General features: G+C 41.3%; 1 protein-coding gene across 2 annotated transcripts in view; it reads right to left on the bottom strand.

The window, feature by feature from the left end:
• clmna (calmin a) overlaps positions 1 to 18,380 on the bottom strand; it is a 38,306-nt gene extending 19,926 nt beyond the window's left edge. The window contains exon 1 of one of the 2 annotated variants that reach the window (XM_084913937.1): positions 18,058 to 18,380. In XM_084913937.1, the coding sequence (XP_084770063.1) occupies positions 18,058 to 18,142 (85 nt within the window). In that variant the 5' untranslated portion in view covers positions 18,143 to 18,380. The remainder of the gene's footprint in view (positions 1 to 18,057) is intronic. The other variant, XM_084913936.1, reaches the window with a different exon arrangement.
• Between the last annotated feature and the right edge of the window lie 4,160 nt (positions 18,381 to 22,540).

The following is a 22,540-nucleotide window of genomic DNA, read 5'->3' on the forward strand; positions in this document are numbered from 1 at the left end:
ATCAGTGTGTGTGTGTGTGTGTGTAGCTGAGGCTTTTGTCACAGCAGACAGAAGAAGGGGGTGGCGTTAGGTGAGAAAACCGAAAAAGCATGACGGGAAAAAGCCTGAGGAAAGATGAGCCAGATGAACTGAAGAGTATGCTCTAAAACAATTATAGAGCAGCCAGTGCTACAGACTGAATCCCACCGTACTCAGTGATCAAGGCTTCAAAGTACATACTTCTAGTTAGGTCCTAACTATTCCCACAATGATGAAATACTTTCAGTACCAATTCTATTTCATCTTGTGATGCTAGGCCTTTTTATGGGTCTCTCTGCTGATGCCACTCTTGTTGACTATTTTTAATTGAGCTTCACTAAGTTCCTATTAAAAAAGAATTACTTACTTCCCACTTCTAAAAAGGATACACTGTTAGGTATGCAAGACACTGACTTAATGTTTCATAAAAGCCACTTGCCACAGTTCAGCATTCATTTCCTAACAGGGACCAGAGCAGTGTGTCAGATATTACACCTGGAAAAACGATTACTTTCATAACACATAATGAATGGGCTTCTTTCAAAAGTTATGTCAGATTTCATAACTTGGTGATTAATGGATAAGCTTTGACTGTACTACAATAGATATATGATCATCACTTTATTCAAATGTAGATTACCAATCATTTCAGAGGAAAGCAAACAAACTCGGTACTGGAAATTGTTGTTCTGGGTGTCGCATCAGGAAACATCCGTCATCCTCTTTTAGAAAATGCCTACAAACTGATTTTTTTATTTTTTGGTCATGAGTCCCAATGTGGTCCAGGGTTTTGAAGTTCGGAGCTCATGTTTATCTTTACGTGGTTTTCATGTGTCCTTGGTTCTGCAGGTCTGTTGTATCATCAGTATTCTGTACTTTCAGTTCCTGCTTTGTTTTAGTCTTAGTGTAGTTTTTGTGCCTCTTTCTTTCACCCTGTTAGATTCACTTGTGTTCACTGTCTTTTGTCTGGATCCTCTCACTCATTCATTGCAACAGATTTACTCGAACAGCACACAACAACACAAAGACGCAAGCTACAGTTAACCGGTTAGCACTGGAGCAGGTAGTATATATTCTCACCAACAAAGCTAATGGCCCAAAACATTAGCTAGAAGAAAGACACTGGGGATGGGGATGTAGCTGCATCACCATCAACATTCATGAAGCTGCTATTTCACATGTTGCAAGTAACTCCATGTATCTCAGATTGTGCTTGAGGCATTGAGAGAACAGACTGAGCAAAATATGACTAACTTTAAGATGACTGTTACCACCCACGGTTTTTTAAATCCTGCCTTGTATACGTAAGGCTTCAAATTAATTTGATGATTTCACTTCTAAACTGCACTGAGCAACGCTCTTTCGAAAATATGAACTTCTCCAAAAATCAAATGGTGTACCCGAGCATGTTAAGTGAATCAGTCTCTTTTGCAAATAGCAATTGTGTTGATGTCTGACTGTAACCCCTCTAACAAACATGGGCATTGGAAATATGACATTCATTTTTATTCTATTATCCAGAATTTGCTCTGAGCTTCTCAAAATAGAGACTGAAGGCCCTTCCTGGGATACCGGTGCTTCCATAGCAGCAGCATTATTTACCCTCCCACATGTCTAAAACACATTTTGTATTGTTTAAAATGTGTCACTGACATTTGCGAGAATTTTGAGACCAAACAAATCAGAGTTATCCAAAAATTGGGATTTATGCTCAGTTACCAAACAACCACCTTTCATCTGTGCTCAAGTTACATTTATCTAAGCCAAGCCTTCTCTGGCTGGCTGCTCTCATTTGTTTGCTGTGCAAATTTTTTTGTTTTTAAATTATGGGCAGTATGAAGGATGTATTTACAGCTTTAATGATATTACTGGGTACACAGAGGTGGAGGAAGAGCACTCAGAAAGTTAGCAATTATAATTAGTAAGTGGTTAGGCGTTCACTTTTAGCTCAAAATCTGCTGGAAACACCACATTTTCACTGATTCTTTTATTTACAGCATGTTTTAAGAGATTTTCTGCTGGGGATACATGTTATATGTACAGGTTGTTAAGCCATACTTAAAACTGTGTCGCTTTGTCACAGGAATGTCCGTGTATCAAAATTAAAATGTTAAAAAGTTCTTTTACACTTCGTTCTAATCTGCTGTCAAATGTATTTTTCTGCTGGGATTGCAGCTACTAGAACACAGAACACACATCAAGAATACCCGAGCAAACGGTCGTAGTGTGATCACTGTGATCTGCGACAAACTGCAGCGATTTCCACGTCTTCTTCATCAGGCTGTGAGACAGTAAGCTTTAATGTTTAAATAGTTTTCACAGCTCTAAATGTGCAGTCGCCGCTTTGGAAATAAACAGCAGCACTGAGAACACAGTGATAAAATAATTAACTGGAATTAAAATCTTTATTTTATTGCTCTGTGCAGCACTGATCTTTTGTCCTTTTATCAACAGTGTTGCAGTTTACTGGTTTACATTTATGCTTTTTAGAGCTTATCACCATTTGATAACATCTCTGGAGCAGGCACTGAGGGATTATTTTCTTTGAAGGAAGAGTCATGCGATCCATGAAACACCCCTTCGTGTTTGGTCAGCTGCTCTCACTCCTTTCATATGAACATGCAGGGGAAACTCTGGGTTAACTTAAGAGTTGATAACCAGCTTCATGTTACGCTGATCAACAGTGTTAGGGCAAGTGAATCCAGATAACAGAAAGATATCCCAGATAGGTTGGACTGTCTTTGTAGTAAAAATGGACTGGCTCTTGTATAGCATTACCTGTTGTTTTTAATTAAACGTCTTTAAAAGATGGTAATTTCAAAGGGAAGGGTTAGCTTTGACTTCTGCTAGTTTGAGCCACAAAGACAACTTCTTACACTCTGATAACACTGAAAATGAATCACTGCACATATCTTGGATCCACCTACACATTCACTGGTGTCACTCTGAATGCCGACTCAAGAGATGAAATACTGCAAATTCCCAGAGAAAGTCCTTTCTTTTAGTGATTGTTTTGTGTTTGGGGACCTAATTCTTATCAGTATTACACTTGCAGCGTTAATGCTGGTTTGTGACTCAAGGTAACAGAATACCAAAATAGCAGTAGAGCAATTTCACTGAAATATTTATTGAGCAGCTATGACAGGAGCATCCCTTTAGACTGCAGTGCTGCATCATCCAGAGACATTACATAACAGCAGAGCTCAAAGAAGCTGTTTCCCCACGCTTTGGTCCACTCTTTCCCTGTCGACATTTAACCCATTAAATTGTTTTAATCAAATCTCCGAAAACGTCAGAGCACTTTTGTAAATATGTAATGTCTCGATAAATCGAGCAGGTATTTGAAGTTTACACAGCACCGTTCTCGCATGAAAATATCTTAAAAGTTTATTTTGTGACCCAGAAAGAGTAATATTTCAAACTCTGCCACTCTGCGTTCCTCCGCCACTGCCTCGTTTGAGTTTTGGATGAAATGCATTCTGGGATATTGCATTTCGAGCTGATTGGAGACCAAAACAGCCAATCAGATTTTTTTTGCATCCAAGTCTGTGATTGGCTGGTTTTGTGGCACAAATATAACGGTGTACAGAAAGAGTTGAGCGCACACGGACAGAAATGTTGAGAGCGCGAGCAACACAATGCGAGCGAGTGCAAATGCAAAAACTGAGCGAGAGGGGCTGCTGTTGTGTGTGTGTGTGTGTGTGTGTGTGTGTGTGTGTGTGTGTGTGTGTGTGTGTGTGTGTGGATAATAGCAAACACTGAAATACAGTTTTTGCACGCAGCAATGAATTTTGTTCACTCAAATTTAGCTTTTCTTCGCTCAAAATAAATTTCCCCTCAAAATGCAACACTTGCACCTGCAAATTTTTTTTACGTGCGCTCAGAATAGTGGCACAAAAATAACGCCATAACCCAGTGGTTCTCAAACTTTTTTTGCTAGGCCCCCCTTTGTTTTACAAGAAAAATGTTCGCTCGCACCCCCCCCCGCGCGCGCACACAAACACATCCTCCAACCACACACACCCATATTTTGCTCCATTGCGGTTTATTTCACACCTCAAACATTTAGTAAACAATTAAGCAAATACAAGTAATCTGCAATAAATTACAGGTAGTAAGAAAATAAATTACTCTTTTACGCTACGTCAGCACCTACACGGGTATTCTGGAAAACGCAGCTGTTTCGTCCACGTGAACGGCGTTTCGAATCACCAAAAACTGAGGTTTTTAAAAACTCCTTTTTTGCGTTTACGTGTGGATGAGGAATACAGAGTTCGTCACGCAACGTCAAAGGTATGTGCCTTTTTTCACGCCAGGCTATGGCCACGTTATTGTTTATATGAGATGAAATGCAGAATGGCAGATAGAGACAAAATACTGTTAATCTGACTGTCTGCAGGTTTTACACGCTTACATAGACACATGCAGTTACTGTCCCTCCATTTAGAAAGGCAGAGGCGTCACGGTGTGATTATTTTACGTGTAGTTGTTTGTTTGTTTTTCCTGTGTAATAATATTCAACATTGCTGTCAATACATTTTTCAAAAAATGCTTCTCTGTGCAAAATGGGTTTAAAAACATAAACAGTTGTGGGATCCTGTTTGTCCGTGATTGGAACCGGGGGAACAAATCGTGGCAGGATCAGCCTGATGTTATTTGTATCCAGTGTTGGGGAGTAACGGAATACATGTACCGCCGTTACGTATTTAAAATACAAAATATGAGTAACTGTATTCCGTTACAGTTACCGTTTAAAAAGGTGGTATTCAGAATACAGTTACTTTGTTGAAATAAATGGATTACATGGCGGTATTTTCCTGTTTCATATTGTCAGGACTGTTTGGGTTTTGTTTGACAGCTATGCTCTGTTGTTCCAGGCGGCAGCGTTACGGTTGCTATGGTTACAGGGCGACGCTCTCTCTCTCTGCGACTGTGTGTTTCCTGGGCGAGAGAGCGCGTTGTTGTTGTTGTTGTTGTTGTGCTAAGCTAACAGGCAGAATGCTACAGGCATAGCTCTAAAGAATGTAGCCTGATGGGCAGTGTAGTCCGTGCTGCAGGGAGAATGGACTGCCATACTCGTTATGTGTCTGTGAGCAAGAGGAGGGAGAAAAAGGAAAAGTACGAGCTGTCATCGAGCAAAAACGGGAGCTCTAAGCATGTAAATATAATAATAACCACTGTAGCCAAGAAGAGAGCCTGACGAGCCCAGTTGTAAGTACGCTATTAAGACTCGACTGTACACTGTGTTCGTGTTTTCCTCTGAAACAATAAGTTCCGTTGCAGCAGTCTTTCAACGCCTCTCTCTGTCTCTTGCAAGAAAAGTTGACCCAGACAACAAAGTAAAGCTAGTTTTCGGCTACGAGCCGACATGAACCCGTCCGTATTAGTCAGAGGTCCCTTTACTACGGGTCGGAGCCGCGGACCTTCAGTAATAGTAATAAATCACAGCAATAGTACATTCAGGTAGTTGTAAAAAGCATGATAATATATTAAGTAAAGCTGGGCGATAGAACGATAACGATATGTATTGCGAAATAACTTTTTCTCGATAGAAAAATTAAACTATTGCGATAGGCCTCATCTCGCTTGTCCTCTTAAAAAAAAAAAAAAAGAGAGAAGAACAGCCAATCCAAATTAACTAGCGCAGAGCCGAACCAATCACAGCCGCAGCGTCACGTGACTTGTTACGTACAGCACAAGTGCCAAGCTGCACATGTGTATTTGTTTGGGAAGCAGCCAGCCGCCGTGCCGCCGGGTAATGGAGGAAATGAGTGTGCCGACTAGAGAAAAATCAACCGAGCGTGACCGAAGGTTACCGAAGAGAAAACAGATGATGGTTCCAACGCCGGAGAGATTGTTGAACGGAAGAGCCAGAGAAGCTCCGTAGTGTGAAGGTATTTCAGCTATTTCAAGTCTGACAAAAACAGAGCAGCGCGCACTGTAAATGTGCCGAAAGCAAGTCTGGAAATACAATAAATCGCTTTCTGACTGGAAGCGCTAATTCGTCATTCGGCTTTTGTCAGACTAACGTAACTGTTAAAACTGTTGGAAAAGCTATATATATATATATATATATATATATATATATATATATATATATATATATATATATATATATATATATATATATATATATATATATATATATATATATATATACATATGTGTGTGTGTGTATATAATATACTACCTAAACTGCCATGGCTCTAACTCTGTTCCAACCCCATGATTTGTTCAGCGCGGTACCCTTCTTGTCTGTCCAGGAAAAGTTATTTCACAATAATTCTTTTAATCGTTTTATCACCCAACCCTACCTGACAGCAGGCCCTTCACAGTGCAAAGGTCTCACCTTTGAATTCAGGTAACTGTGGCTGTCTCACAGTAAACACACAGAAAAACAATCTGGATACTGATCTGAACCGAGTGTTTGTTTTATCTCCCTATACAGAGGTCAACTCACAGCGGTGTGGAGAGTGCTTTCAGTCTGTTCTCGTAGTAAGGTAGCCATCTAAACAATTAGAGCACACACTCTGCTGTGCTGTGCTCAAACGGATTGGTAATCCATGTCCATACTTTTATTATTGTGGGGTCTTTACACTGCCAAGTAAAGCGCCTTGAGGTGACTGTGATTGTGATTTGGCGCTGTCTAAATAAAACTGAATTGTAAGATCTGTAACATCTGGTCCACATAACTTGGCCAATGGAACAACCCCTCCTTTTTTGTGGATGGAGGGAAAAAGGATTATAAAATGATAATAAAAATGATGCAGACTCAACACAGCCCTGTATGCTAGCCAGCACCACTAGTGTCCATGATTGTTAATCAGTTATTAATCTCTTTGCTCATGTCTTTCACACTCACCAGTAAGCCAATATGCTCACACCCTCCCTTTCTGACGTGGCACGCTAGGCAAACAAAGAAATAGCCCCAGACTATTTTTTATGTGGTCACTGATGTTGGTGCATGAGTTGCAGCTGTTTAAATCCTCTGCAAGCATCAATAAATCCTCGAGGAAGCCATTTATTAGGTTAATGTTTAAAAAGGTTTCAGAGAACAACAAACGCCGCTGACACGACTGACTAAGCTTATCTCTCGTGTCATAGTGGTGTGTATGTAAGTTTGGTGATGGAGTTTTTATTATGAATGAATGATGAATTTTTATGAATTATTATGTCTATTTTTTTATGTTTAAGGACAACAGATGGAAATTAGCCTTTGGCTATAATCTGGCATGTTTACATTCATGTTTTTTAACATTTATGTTCATTAACATGCACTGTCCTAAATAAATAAATAAATAGGATGAGAGGATAAAACTGACAGTGAGGATTGGTTTACAAATCAACATCAAATCACACGTGTTTGCCACAAACTTTTTACTTTTTAAGCTTTTTAAGCTACTCACTGATATTAAAATGTGTTACAACTATTTTGTCAGATTTTATTTTTTATTTCAACATTTCTAGAAGACTTGAGAATTTTATGGTCATCAACAACATCACCACATAATACTGGAGGCCCATATCATAACTGACATCATCAAGGCATAAAGTTGTCCTCCTTCATGATTCCATCCACTTTGTGCTTTGAGCCATACAGCCTAAAACACTGCACAACCATCACCGTGCTTGACTGCTGGTGCAGTGTTTTTAGGTGTTAAAGCCTCACCTTTAACCCTCTTGACATTGTGGCCAAACGGCTCAGTCTTTGTCCTGTTTATTTAAACTTCTGATCATGACTTTAAGTTAACACTAGCCATGGGCCTAAATGCTTGGTAATCCAGATTGAGAATATCAAGAAGCCATTATATTTTGTGCTTGTGTTGCACGCCATGTTGAAGACTCGTATGAAGACATTTGTCTCTATAGCTGACGTCCTGTCCATTTGCTTGGCTAAGAGAATTTGCTACATCGTTTTTTGATGCTGAAACCCAGGAGAAATGAGCAAACAAGATTCACGTTGTGACACAGCCGAAGCTGCAAGAGTGGCAGATGACGAGCATGGAAGGGAAATGGAGCAAACAAAATGCACATGTTTGGCTCCTTTGTTCCCACAAGATCAAAATGCATCACAGTAAAGGTCTTGCTATAAAATATCTGGCGTCCTAGGCAGAAAATTGTAATAAAAGCTGTGGAGACCCCACAAGTGTCCTTGGCCATTCCCGGTGAACAGAAATTGTTCAGCAGATTTGGTGCAGAACTATTTAGAGCAGAACATAGCAGAAGATGCGACACAAGATAACATCAGCACAGATACTGTAAGATACTATATGCCTGACCATGTAGTGCTCAGAGAGGACAAAGCAACCACCACATTAAGAGTGGTCCTCGACGTGTCGTCCCATTGCTGAATGGTTGCTTACTTACAGAGCCAAACTTGAATCCAGATCTGCTCATTGTTCTTATTGGATGTAGAAACATAAAGTTGCCTTTCTGGCAGGTTCTTGTGGCTCTCAGGTACACCGACAGTAAAAGGAATGAACACCTGCGCATTCTGAGGATGACAAGACTGGTGTTTGGGGTTACACCAAGCCCATTTCTGCTTGTGGCTAGGATTCAAAGACACCTAAAACAATATGAAACATACAAACCACAAGTTGTGAATACAATAAGGGAGTCACTGTGTGGATGAATTCATTTCAAGTACACGCTCAGTTGAAGAAGCACATCATATAACAACAACTGCCAAACAAAACTGGCTGCTGCAGGTATGGAGCTCTGCAAATGGATGAGGAGAGCTCCGCAAACTACATATTGGCACCTGAGACAAATGGAAAACCACTAAAAGTACTTGAATCAGTGTGGAGGCCAGAGACTGACGATTTTACCTTTGACCTTAAGGCACTAGTCAGGTTTTTAACAGAGAGGAAAGGAACTAAAGGAAGTGTTCTGCATTCCTCACCACGCACTTATGACTTTACCATTAGCATCATGTGCATTTCAAGAAATGGAAGTGGGAGAGGGGGCTCTCCTGGGATGAAGAACTGCCACCAGATCTGGCCCGAGAATGGAAACAGTGGTGTTCAGAACTCACTTATTCATACATCGGCTCACCAAACCAAGGTGGTACCAAACCAGCATGCAGCAAAATAATTATGAATTGGAACTACATGTGTTCTGTGAAGGGAGTGAGAAAGCATACAGTGCTGTGGCATATCTGCAAGCTAAAAAACAAGAAGGAGAAACAACAATGAGCTTGGTCGCATCTAAATCCATCCAAAAAACAAAAAAATAAATAAATAACAATGCTGCGTCCGGAGCTCATGGGCAGCCCTGACTGGATCAAGACTGGGAAACAACTTGATCATCTCATTGAAGACTGAGGAAACCCAGATAAAGGTGACCCTGAATCCTCCCTTAGTTATGCTGCAATAGACGTAGGCTGCCGGGGGATTCCCATGATGCATTGAGTTTTTCCTTTCCAGTCACCTTTCTCACTCACTATGTGTTAACAGACCTCTCTGCATTGAATCATATCTGTTATTAATCTCTGGCTCTCTTCCACAGCATGTCTTTATCCTGTCTTCCTTCTCTCACCCCAACCGGTCGCAGCAGATGGCCCCGCCCCTCCCTGAGCCTGGTTCTGCTGGAGGTTTCTTCCTGTTAAAAGGGAGTTTTTCCTTCCCACTGTCACCAAAGTGCTTGCTCATAGGGGGTCATATGATTGTTGGGTTTTTCTCTGTATCTATGAAGCGCCTTGAGGCGACTTTTGTTGTGATTTGGCGCTATATAAATAAAATTGAATTGAATTGAAATAAAATAAGATCACTTCACAATGGATTTGCAGTTCTGCACAAGGGTGGAAATCATTTGTCACAAACAGAGTGACCGACATCCAGATGCTTACCAATTTATCTTCATGGTCACACATCCTGGGGAAGGTTAATCCAGCTGACCTTCCCACAAGAAGGCAAACAGCAAAGGCCCTGATACACAACCAGCTATGGTCGCATGGGCCAAGTGTCTTTGTATCAGAAGATCAGACACAGGAGGCTGAGTGAACATTTCAGGTGAAGTGAAAGCAGAACATCATACAGTTTGCTGCCAATGACACCAACATCTGTGAACTAATACTGAAAATTAGAGCAAACTGAAAAGCGTTCTCAGAGTGACGCCATGGATAAGAAGAAATTTGTGTCTGAGAAATCAGACAAACTCTGGGTTAGGCCCATGTGCACGATAGATGATTACAAATCAAACTTGTTAATAATAACAACAACAAGTAATCATCCTGCTGTAACCCAGTTTCTCTGAGGCAGGGTTAATCGATTTGTTGATCAGTTACTGATTCGTGTACTAACAGGGACTTAATGTTTAATAATCCACATTTCAATGTTTTAATCTTTTGTGAAGATATGGATACTATATTGTTCTTTCTTTGTGATTTCTTATGATTTCTTATGTTTAAGTCATTTGTTGACACAAACGAGCTGACACAGTCTCTAAGGGGATAACAGGAGGATAGAAGGTGCAGAGAAGTGTACAACTCTGCTTCAACACAACAGCTTGTGATTAAATAATAATAACAATAATAATAATAATGTACACTTTATTGATCCCTGTGGGGAAATTACTCTCTCTGCATTTAACCCATTCACTCAGTGAAGCAGTGGGCGGACACAAATCAGGCCCCGGGGAGCAGTGTGTAGGGACGGTACCTTGCTCAGGGGTACCTCAGGGTAGCCGTTCAGTGGATTTGAACCCCCGACCTTCCGATCATGGGGTGACCACGCTACCTAACCCTTGGGCCATCATACGAAATCAGAGGGTGATTCTGAACTGATATAAGAGCTGAACACAGTATAAACTGGCTCATGTCACCCTGTTTTAAACATCATCTAAATTCCAGCAAATTATACAAACCAGCCACTACTTCAACAAAGCTCAAACACTAGTTTTGATCAAAAACTGAGGCAATAGCTTCAAAATGAAGGCTGCTTAAAGAAACGAGTGAAGCATCAAGAGAAGGACCTCAGGTTGAATATGTGGAGAATTGAAAAGCGATCCCTGCTTGGTGGTTGGGTGGATGTTTTTCTGTTGCACTTACACCTCTTCAGTGAACACCCCTGGGGGCGGCAAGTCAACCTGAGAGCATCATCTCTTAGTAACAATGAGGCACATGGCTCATCACCATTTCTTTGGAGGCAGCTCTACTTCAGTGCATGTGTCCGTACCAGGCCATTTGTCAGGCTCCAGGGAATCATGTGCATGTCATAAAACCAGCTTTTCCAGGCCAATCACAGACTGCAGATGAAAACCAGGCTTACATTACCCAGCACTTTATTTTTAGCCAAGGAAGTGGGAATAAATGTTGAAAAGGAGCTTCTTCCAGACTTTCAGTGGTCATTCATTGTGTAATTACTATGTTAAACACAGCCATTAACAGGAGTAAGTTAAAGTAAGACTGGGCAAGATGATTCACAGCTGGGCAAAAAGAGATTCCACTGAAAAAGCTTGTCTGTTTGGACAAAGTAAAACCTGATGCTTTCCAGTCTACAGTAAATGTAATTTGCTATCTTTTAGAGTGAAGAATAATTTTGTTTCTGGTTAAAGTCTGCTACAGTGACAGATCAAAACTGTTCAGTAGTGTTTACTAGGGATGCAACAGATTTGGTTCGATTATTTTACTTTGAGTAGTCCAAGTCTGAAAGTTCCTAAAATTGTTATGGAGTAGTTCATCATGGTAAAAATGGTCCCCCAAAAAATAAAATAAATTATCGCATTCACAAGATTGTCAAAACACTTGACCTCTGACCTTGATCTTAAAGTCAAGCTCACTGAGACTTGAGCTCATCTGAGATCAATATTTTAAGGAGGAGAGAAATTGCTTCACTCTGCCCACCCGCCATCGCAACACTGTTAATCACGAGGTTCATAGGAAGGTTGGAATTATCGTCATCATGTCCTCTGGTCAGAACGCAAAATGAAACAGCCATCAATCTGCTGAAGTATATCTCGGTTTATTTCGTTATTATCAGTGATAGCTTAACTTAAGGGGACACCCACATGGACTGCTAACTCTCAGCTGCTGCCTCATGTGGGAGTGAAAAGAGTGAGCTGGTAGTGAGTGCAGTCTTTATATAATGTGTGCCAGGTGAGTGCCATTAAGGAACAAACTCCAGAGCCAATCAGTGGTGAGAAAGTAAAAGAGGAAGCAAAGTGGTCCTGGTGAGGCGAGGGAGCGTGAGGAAAAGGGCAAACGAAACAAGAATCTTTACAACAAACACACAATCAGGATTACAGTAGCTCTGACAAATCTGATAAAGTCACAATATTCTGATCTGCCTGTTCTTATTGCAGCCAACTGTCCAGCCACGCACAGCTCTTGGTAATGTGTAAAGATATCATACTGTGACACTTTGCTATCCTCTGAATTGAAGAAGCCTTCGTAACATGAATGATATACAACCACTGTGGAGTTTTCATGAAAGCAGGAAAGATTTTTTCTTCAAAGTTACGCAACCTCACAGATTTGCATCCTGTTTTGCCTTTTAGAGCTGCGTACCTGTAATGAAAAGATCCCTGCACCTTTCCACTTTCGCTTTACCAAGCCAGTGCTCTGAATCTGTCAGAGTGTGTATTAAAATCAGTCAAACATCTTGACAAAAAACAGAAGCCTGTGTATCTTTGGTGGGGTGAAAGATTTTCATGATAAAGATTCCGGCACCATTCCGGTAAACTAACCCTCTGGTGTCCTTTCGCTTCATTAATCAGATGACGTCACGGAGTTTTCATTCCCACCTCCAAAAAAACGTTAATCACACAGTATGTCAGCCACACTCGAGCCCACTGTATCCGAGTGGGTCTCTCACTCTTCTGTTTTAGTTTGTCAGACTAAAATGCTTACCATCTCTGTTAAAACACAACAGAGAGGATTACTCTAACTTGAACTCTATTGACCTGTAATAAATATCCAAAAATCCATTTATAGGCTTCCTTGGGCAAAAGCGTGTTTGTGGAATGTGCTCACACAGCATATTATAGTACATTTACAAAATGGATGCAAGGCTGTATACACGAGTGTTAGAGCAGTGTAATGAAATGATGTTAATTACAAAGATTTTCCCATTGTTGGCTCAGGGAGAAGCTTGTATGTGTGTGAATACAGCACAAGCTTTAAAGTTGACTGGTTGTTATGCTGTGTGTCCAATGTGCACACACAAAGTAGGAGTCTATTACTCTACAAGTTTCAGGCTACAGAGTGTTTGTGCAGTGAAAGCTTTTTTACTGTATCAAGGCGAAATCTAAAGTCTATACATGCGTTGCCTCCAGGAAAAGCAAAGAAGAATGAACTCAAAAGACGGGACCTTTGTTCACCTCCAGGATCCTCGTAGCAGTGAGTGTACGGAGACTCGAGCTGGTCTTATGGTCGAGCAGGGAGAGTGTCCCTGTCCGTCTGCCTGCAGTGAGCTCTGTCCTCACATAGAGGCAATGCACAAAGTATGTGCTACAACTTGTGTCGTTGTTGGTCCATGAGCCACCACGGCAGAGAGCAAGGTTCTAACGTACAAAGAGCTGAAGTGTTAGAAACAATGAAAAGAGTCACTGCAGTTACCGACTGTGCTTTTGATGCTTTATTTTTGGATCTCTGAAGCTTTTGTTGTTGTTTTTCCACAGTTCTCCTGTTCCCACTGAACTCTGTTATTGCTTCCTGCTGCATTCTGACCCACTTGTCAAGCAATAAACATCAGCAGTCGCACACTTCGTCCACTTCCAGTGACGCACAGTCAGGATCTTGAAGGGCTGCGCAGCAGCACGTCTGGCGTGGGTGAACCCCACGTTTGCTTGGTTGTTGTTGTTTTGGTTTTTCAGGGTTACCAAAGCGTGTGCAAACCCAGATTAGGTTTTAAAAGTGTGTAACTATGTTAAATTGATTCTGAGCATGCAGACTCACTGAAGGGAAAAGCTGGAAGCTCTCTGGTTGCTGTTAGTAGCCTGAGTAGTATTATGTGACTTTGAGGTAAACCAGGTTTTGGTTTCCTGCAGAGCAAAAGACAAACGTTTGAACTGTCCAAAGTCAAACACTATCAGACAAAAAAATGTAAATTTATGTGCAGTTCTAGTCTGACTGTAAATAGTAATGCACAGATCACAGGCCTGTACTATGAATCAACATTGGTGGTTATCATGGTAATTTCATGTTTAACTCTGTGCTCTCAGTGTTATGAACGGGGTTGCTTTCCGACTGTGGTGCATTGTAATATCTTTTATTGCACACCCAATCTGCTCACGCTTGTAGGCTATGCTTGGGTATAATCGTGTATAAAAATCACAGCCTACTGACCAGTCAGTTCTCTTGAAAACAACGAGGATCAGTACAGGATCCCATGGACCTGAGTACACAGACAATATGAGGGTCTATGGGGGGGTGGGGAACTCCAGGCCTCGAGGGCCGGTGTCCTGCAGGTTTTATGTGTCCTTGATCCAACACAGCTGATTCAAATGGCTAAATGACCTCCTCAACATGTCTTGAAGTTCTCCAGAGGCCTGGTGATGAACTAATCCTTTGATTCAGGTGTGTGGACTCACGGTGATATCTAAAACCTGCAGGACACCGGCCCTCGAGGCCTGGAGTTCTCAGCCCTGGTCTATAATGTCTTGGGACACATTAAAATGGTACGGTCAATAAGAAATACAATGATGCATTTAAAAATCTGAGTATTGTTCAATATTCGTTTTTTCACCATTTAATTAAAAAAATTGAATTCTGATGTACGTTTAATATTCATTACACATGAATAGCAATATACCAACATTTCTTATGTAATATAACTTTAACTTTTGTGATTATATCTTATATTAATAGATTATATCTCTCTCTCATGAAAATCACAAAACCACTATTCTTTATTTTTCTTCTTCATTATTTTTATTAATATTATTAATTATTGTTATTATTGTTGTTGTTATTATCCACGTTTATTAAGTTCCAGTACATTTCTGTTTAAACTGTATAAATACTGTGCACCTCTCTCTACCTCAGTACAGATGATGGCAATAATGGGGAAGACTGCAAAGTTGACAGTTGTCCAGATGATGACTATCGGCACCTTCCATAAACAGGGAAAGCCAAAAGAAGGTCACTGCTGTTTACAGAATGCTTTATCAAAGCATATTCACGTAAAGCTGACTGGAAGGAAAAAAATCTATCAGGGAAAAAGTGCAGAAGCAACAGTGATGACCACAGCTCTGAGAGAAGTGTCACCAAACTCAACTCAAGAACTTCACAAGGAGTAACTGAGGCTAGTCTAGAGCATCAGGAGACAGCAATCAAATACATTTTCGAGAACTCATCCTTTATGCTTTCTTAAACTTGCCAACTTTCTGCGACAGAGATTGATACTTACTTTTTCCCCAAAATAATTTCCTGAATCAAGCAGACCACAGAAAAAGCCACGAGGATATAGTTCAGCATGTGTTTGAAGGAAAGGGTCAAATAGAGAACATATAGTGGGACTCGTACTCTTATCAAAAAGGAACACCTGTGACAACTGTGCAAAGATTAGAAGTGTTCTGACCCCTGATATGAGTGTAAACAACCTGAAAAATAAACTCTGGTCATCGTGGGATAAATGTCAAAGGAATGTGAATACAGCTCTGTAGACAGTCCTGTACATTTAAATGAAATCACACTCATAGCAAATGAATTTTTCACGAGGATTCAGCACATCATAATCAAGTTTAGAATCATCCCACGTTTATGGTATAAACTAGCAGAAAGTCATTCTTTAGTAATGTGTTGCTTGAATGCAAACCAGCAATGTTAACTGTACTCAGAAAGAAACCTACATCCCAGTGAGGTAGGACAGAAAGCTGTGTGGGATGTGTGGGAACGTTCAATATTGTTATGCACAGAGAGCTGCTCTCTCTCGTTCTCCCTCTCATTTTGTGTTATGTAACAACCTCCAGGCCATTGTTTTAAAGTGATAGCTGCTCATCGAGCTTTCGTGCAGAGAAGAGGGACAAAAGCGTGAAACTGGCGCATTTTAAGAAGGTGGAATTGACATGTCCATGTTCACGGGAAAAGCTTTGTTTAAAACCATATAGGAATGAATGGCTGAGAATGTGCGGGCTTCTCATTAGAGCACATGCTCCCGCAGAGACGGCAGAGCTTGGGTTTATGAGCCGGACACATAACTACACTCCCTCTGTCGCTTTGAGTCTAGATTGTACCAAACCATGATGCACACGATTAAATCATTTTGAATCCTCTCACAACATTCCAGTAAGATTCATACCCGTGCCTTCATTTTCTTTTTCTTTCATGATTTCTTGGTGGATTTGCTCGTATGCTGTGCAATAATATTCTGTGTCTGTTTTCTTTCCTTACAAAAACCTGAGTATACCTGAGTAAATACCTCAGGCAGCAGAAACCAGAGAAAGAAGAGGAGGAACAGGCCCCTGAACGGTATGTACCACCGGCAGATAGAGGAAGTGGCTGATATCCAGAAATCCTACCAGTGGCTGGACAAACCTGAACTGAAAGACAGCACAGAGGCACTAATCATGGCAGCACAAGAACAAGCTCCAAGTACAAGATCAATAGAGGCTGGGGTCTACAACACCAGGTAAGGCCCAGGTGCAGGCTGTGTAAAGATGCCCCAGAGACAATCCAGCACATAACAGCAGGGTGCAAGATGCCAGCAGGCAGGGCGTACATGGAACACATTAACCAAGCGGCCTGCATAGCGTACAGGAACATCCATACAGAGTATGGTCTGGAAGTCCCGAGGTCAAAATGGGAAACGCCGCAGGTGGTTGAGAATGACCGAACATAGATGTGTGAGTCAAAATAACAAAACACACCTTTCTGATCATGTTGCATAACCTGGTTTCATTTAACATGTTTGGCTCTTATTCAGGTCGACTGGCAGCTAAATAAGAGATTTTCAGTGACTGCAGTGGAATTAAACATCTAAAGATGTTTTCACTGTTCAACAGTGGTGTTAAATTACTTAAAATCAACAGCAGGTTTTGCTTTTTCACATGTGCTCTGCTTCTGGAGAAGAGGCCGAGAGACCATTCTTACACCCACAGGAGTGAAAAATGCACCTACACAGGCAGAAGAGCTGTCTGTAAGAATCAGTCCACAGCATGTTAGCTCACACATTCGTGCCCCCCTTCTTATAATAAAAACCACAAGATTGCTTTCTCTGAGGAGTATTTAGGGAAATTATGAAAACTGTTATGTTACTTTTTTGCTTTATGTGCGACATGAAAAACAAACTTAAGACAACTCACATTTTAACACCGGCTTTTAAGCACACTCCAATTAAAGAAGTGTTATAACTTATTAGACAAGAACACATAGATGTTTGCTTGAAAAGCTGGCTCTAATACATACTGAGGGAGTCAGGACGCCTCAACCTGAGCTGCAGGTTCATATCCGGATGCCTCCCCACATTTCTGCAGGAGCATTATAGGCCAATACAAAACTCTCTGCACTCTGATTTAGTGGAAGTTATTTTCTCTCTGGGAGTGAACCTGGTCTAATCAACTACTGGGACTGGATGGTTTTAGAAAATGAACACACACAGAGAGAGGGGGGGTTACTGTGTGACCACTTCAGTGATTCTATGTTGGATTCAAATAATAGACAAATAATTCAAATAAGTAAGCCAACAATAAAATAACTAATTACTGCAGCTCTATGATCATTCCCTTTTAAAATAATCTTTAGTGTACTAGTCTTGAAAAGAGTATACCTATCAGGGACCGCATACGTGGAGTACACTGAAAGTGCACTTCAGTAACTAAAAGCCTCCACACAGCAGATCACCGGGTCACTGAGTCTGTGAGGCTCCTGGGCGCACAGTGTGGAACAAAGCCTTTGTGAGCTCCGTTTGGAAAGTTTGGAGCCTTCGTGCTGCAAGTGAAAGCAGCCAAATACAACAAAAGAAAAGTTCCCCACATCAGAATAAAACGATCTTCTACGCAAGTGAGTTCCTGGGCACTCAGTGTGCACTGTGCTGGTGCATGCGTGGCCAGGCCATCGCACTGTTCTGTGGACTCAAACTACAGTAGCGGAGATGTTCCTACCTTGCAGGTTCTGCACTCGGATATCGCTGATTTGTCCGATAAATTCTTCCCTCTCGAACCAGTCTTGCCAGCCGTGTCCGGCCATCTGGAGCCGCGGTGAGTTCAGAATTCCCGGACAGCAATGCTGGAAAAGCTCCCCGGCTAAGAACGAGAAGCTGCTGCTGCACCGGGCTGCCTATTGTCCGTCCGTCCGAGCGGAATCCACCACGGCGGTGTGTCAATCAGTGGAAGCACATAGCAGCTGCTCACTGCCGCAGGCTTCCGTCAAAGCAGCGATGAAGCGACTCACGTCCACAAGCATGTGGGAGGCCAGCGGGCAGCAGAGGAGGAAGAAGCTGCAGCACCTGGTTGGTATTTGCGAGGTGGGATGGAGCTGCGCCAGAGCCCGCCCACCCGCTCTCGCTCGCTCTCCCTCTCTCGCTTTGTACACATACACAGGTTCCTCCAAGTGGTGGAAAATAACTGATGGCAGAACCTGATTTCCTTTTCCCCTCTTTTTCCTTTTTCCCTTTACCCCTTCTTTTCCCTTTTCGTTGGGGGGGGATACAAATATACAAACAATGGTCATGACTTTTACAGCTCACTGCTACACAGGAGTTTATCTTTGCATAATTTCATTTTAAATTGGGAAAAACATTAAAATGAAGTCTTTTACTCAGTAAAAAGTTATACAGTAACCCTGCTTAAATAGCTTAATAATGCATAAGCTGTGCTGAGTAAGTAAACATGCACATTATGCAGAATGCTACTTTTCAGCATCACAAACATTATTTGATCATTGCAGGTGCTGATGAATAAATTACTTATAAATTACTGACTAGCTTGTGTGACACTGTGAGGTCTCTCGGTGCTTCCTCATTTGGGGAGCCTGGACAGAGTCAGACACTACATACACTACTGAATTCATCGATCTTTATGGTTATTTTAGTTTTACTATGTTTAACTTTAAAAATATATATATATCATGTGTGGCCTCCTGATTAAAATGAAGTCTTTTACTCAGTAAAAAGTTATACAGTAACCCTGCTTAAATAGCTTAATAATGGGCGATCGTGGCTCAAGAGTTGGGAGTTCGCCTTGTAGTCGGAAGGTTGCCCGTTCGAGCCCCGGCTTGGTCAGTCTCGGTCGTTGTGTCCTTGGGCAAGACACTTCACCCGTTGCCTACTGGTGGTGGTCAGAGGGCCCGGTGGCGCCAGTGTCCGGCAGCCTCGCCTCTGTCAGTGCGCCCCAGGGTGGCTGTGGCTACAATGTAGCTGCCATCACCAGTGTGTGAATGTGTGGATGACTGAATGTAGTGTAAAGCGCTTTGGGGTCCTTAGGGACTAGAAAAGCGCTATACAAATACAGACCATTTACCATCTGTCCTTCCACTGAGCCAGGCTGTGACACTTGATCTACAGGGTGGGCCATTGATATGGATACACTGTAATAACATGGGAATGGTTGGTGATATTAAAGTCCTGTTTGTGGCACAAAGGGGGCAAACTCCTCAAGATGGGCGGTGACCATGGTGGCCATGTAGAAGTCGGCCATCTTGGATACAACTTTTGTTTTTTCAATAGGAAGAGGGCCATGTGACACATCAAACTTATTGGTAATGTCACAAGAAAAGCAATGGTGTGCTTGGTTTCAACGTAACTTTATTCTTTCATGAGTTATTTACAAGTTTCTCTTTGTTTGCTTTAAGTCATACAGAATAGATATCAGAGCCTTAAACAGGCTGACTTCTGCTAAATGGGTCAAACTGGGCAGAAAGTCTACAAACACATAACATCCTTATAGAATATGATGTAACACTATAGATCAACTTAGCTCAGAATATATAAAGCATATAAACAATTACAGCAATATGATGCAACAAACACAGCAGCTACTGATCCAAAATACTCAAAGCTTCATAGAAGTGAAACAAACATTTATTTTTAGCTCCATTCTGCTGCTGATACATACTTTAGGTTTCTGAACATTAAACTTGTTGCTGCCTTTCATAGTGTGTAACTTGAAGGCCCTGAGTACTTTCTCCCACACTGAAAACACTGGATGATCACATTATTTGAACATTACCTAATAAGACTGATTCAGGACAGACAGTTATGTTAAACTTTCCTAGCAGTCCTTCACAAACAGGGAACAGTCTGTCTATTCTCTCCATCTGTCAGCTGCTGCTGGCTCTTCCTCCTCCTCTTCCTCACACACTGCTGAGTTTGTCCTGGTGGATCATCAGGGCTGCAAAGCCTCACAGATGATGTGCAGCAGTGGGTCCCTCAGTCTGTCCTCACTCTGGACACTTGCAGTCGTCACACATGGACATCAAATGTGTGATAAGCTGCAGGATTCAAACACAAGTGTAACTTATAAACACATGTTCATACTTTTATTCCACAATCAGAGAGAAAGAAACAGAGAGAGAGTGCAGGACAGACAGACAGGTGACAGTCTCAGGTGTACACACTGCTACACAACAGCACCAGAGAAGGAGGATTTAGTGTTTGTGTTATTACGAGTGTAAACAAGAAGAGTTCCCAGATGGTACAGTGGACACATGTGTGACTGCTGTGATTAAAGCATCTTTCTTTCAGCTTAACGCGCTATGAATTATGGGATATACGGGACCACGAAGTGTACACCGGACCTGTCACTACCCGATCCGTACCGGAAACCCGATCGGTACCACGCATGCGCAAATCTTACGTCACTTCCTCTCTTAGCCAACATTGCGACAATTAATATATTTGAATGACACGGTTAGCGTCCAGTTAGCTCCTAGCATTTCTCAACAGCTCTGCCTCCTTTTCGACTGCCTGGGACATTTAAAGAATGGATAATCTGTATACAAACAACTTCATGCTGTTCTCCTCAACACAGAGCGTCTCCCGATTGAACAGCGCCGTAAAATAATAATCCACACAGACGAGCATAAACACACTCGACTATCACTAAATCAAATTTAACACGCATTTGTAATGACGCTAGTTCAGTTTACAATAGGGTTCATACGCTCGGTCAGCAGGTGGCGGTATCCTCGTACACTGGGGAGTAAACTGCCATTAAACGAACAGAAGAAGAAAACATCTGCACATGCGCGGTACAGATCAGGTAGACCCGATTTGTACGGTCACGACTTTGCACATGCGCAATGAGGATTGAGGAGTCCTGATCCGTGATTGTCTTTTTTTTCCTGTTTTTGTCTACATTATATTGAAATGTTTCATTACTGCAAACATTTTAAGAGATACTTGTTATTGTTAACATCTCAACAGATACTCTGACCTGTTACTATCGTAAAATGCTTCGAGCAGAAGTAGTGGCCTTTCGCACATGCGTGGTACCGATCGGGTTTCCGGTACGGATCGGGTAGTGACAGGACCACACTTCAAATTTGGGGAAATTGACGGCGCATTTGGAGTACGCATTTGGAGAACACTTCGGATTGGGACAGCCGTCGTCGTGTCGCTGTGATGTAATAGGTCTTAAGCACTTTCTTCATTGCACCTTTCTGCAGCTACAATAGTTAGCTAACCTCCCTCCGTGCTGATAATAATAATAATAATATCAACATCAATGACAATAATAATAATACTAATACTAATAATAATAATAATAATATGTCCTGTTTGCAGCCAAAGTCTGTATGTGTCAGCAGATCTGATATTTCATGTTAATGGAACAGCTTTTGCTTTGAGACATTATAATATTGGAAGAGTATGACAGTATGAAAAGTACCCAGAAGAGATACACATAACCAGGAACACAGATCACATCACCGCACACAGCACTCACAGCCTGTTTTTGTTTTTTCATACCATTCTTCAGTCTCCGTTATTATGAAGATCTCAAGAAGTCCATGCTTTCATTTAATTTATTTATTTAGGACAGTGCATGTTAATGAACATAAATGTAAAACAATTACATGAATGTAAACATACCAGATTATAGCCAAGGGCTAATTTCCATCTGTTGTCCATAAAACATAAGAATAAAAAAAAATAGACATAATAATTCATAAAAATTCATAATTCATTCATAATAAAAACTCCATCACCAAACTCACACATACACACCAGTCTGTTCCCAAATAAAACATTAAAACTATACAACTTATACATGATCACACACTTGATTTGTCCATAACCAGTTTTTAACCTGTGCCTTAAACAAGTTGAATGTCGAGCATTTTCTAATGGATTGAGGAAGACTGTTCCACAGATGGCCGCCCTGGACAGAGAGGACGTTCTGCCCAAATGCTGTCCGTCTGTGGGGTATAAACAAGTCTCCTCGTGTTGTAGCTTTCACAAATACTTGACAATCTGACAATAAAATCCTGCCATAAACAGCTTTACTGAGATTACATTTTCTCTGTGTTTAGATGCTGTGGTTGTGCTTAAAATGATGTTCCTGATTTTTATGTTTATAATCTCAATAGGCTGACATGGAAATTAAATAATTTCTCCAATTATACAAAGAAAAGCTATTGATGAAGCAC

This window comes from Perissodus microlepis, chromosome 19, assembly GCF_051167445.1.
Source record: "Perissodus microlepis isolate ML-2025 ecotype Zambia chromosome 19, ASM5116744v1, whole genome shotgun sequence".
NCBI lineage: Eukaryota > Metazoa > Chordata > Actinopteri > Cichliformes > Cichlidae > Perissodus > Perissodus microlepis.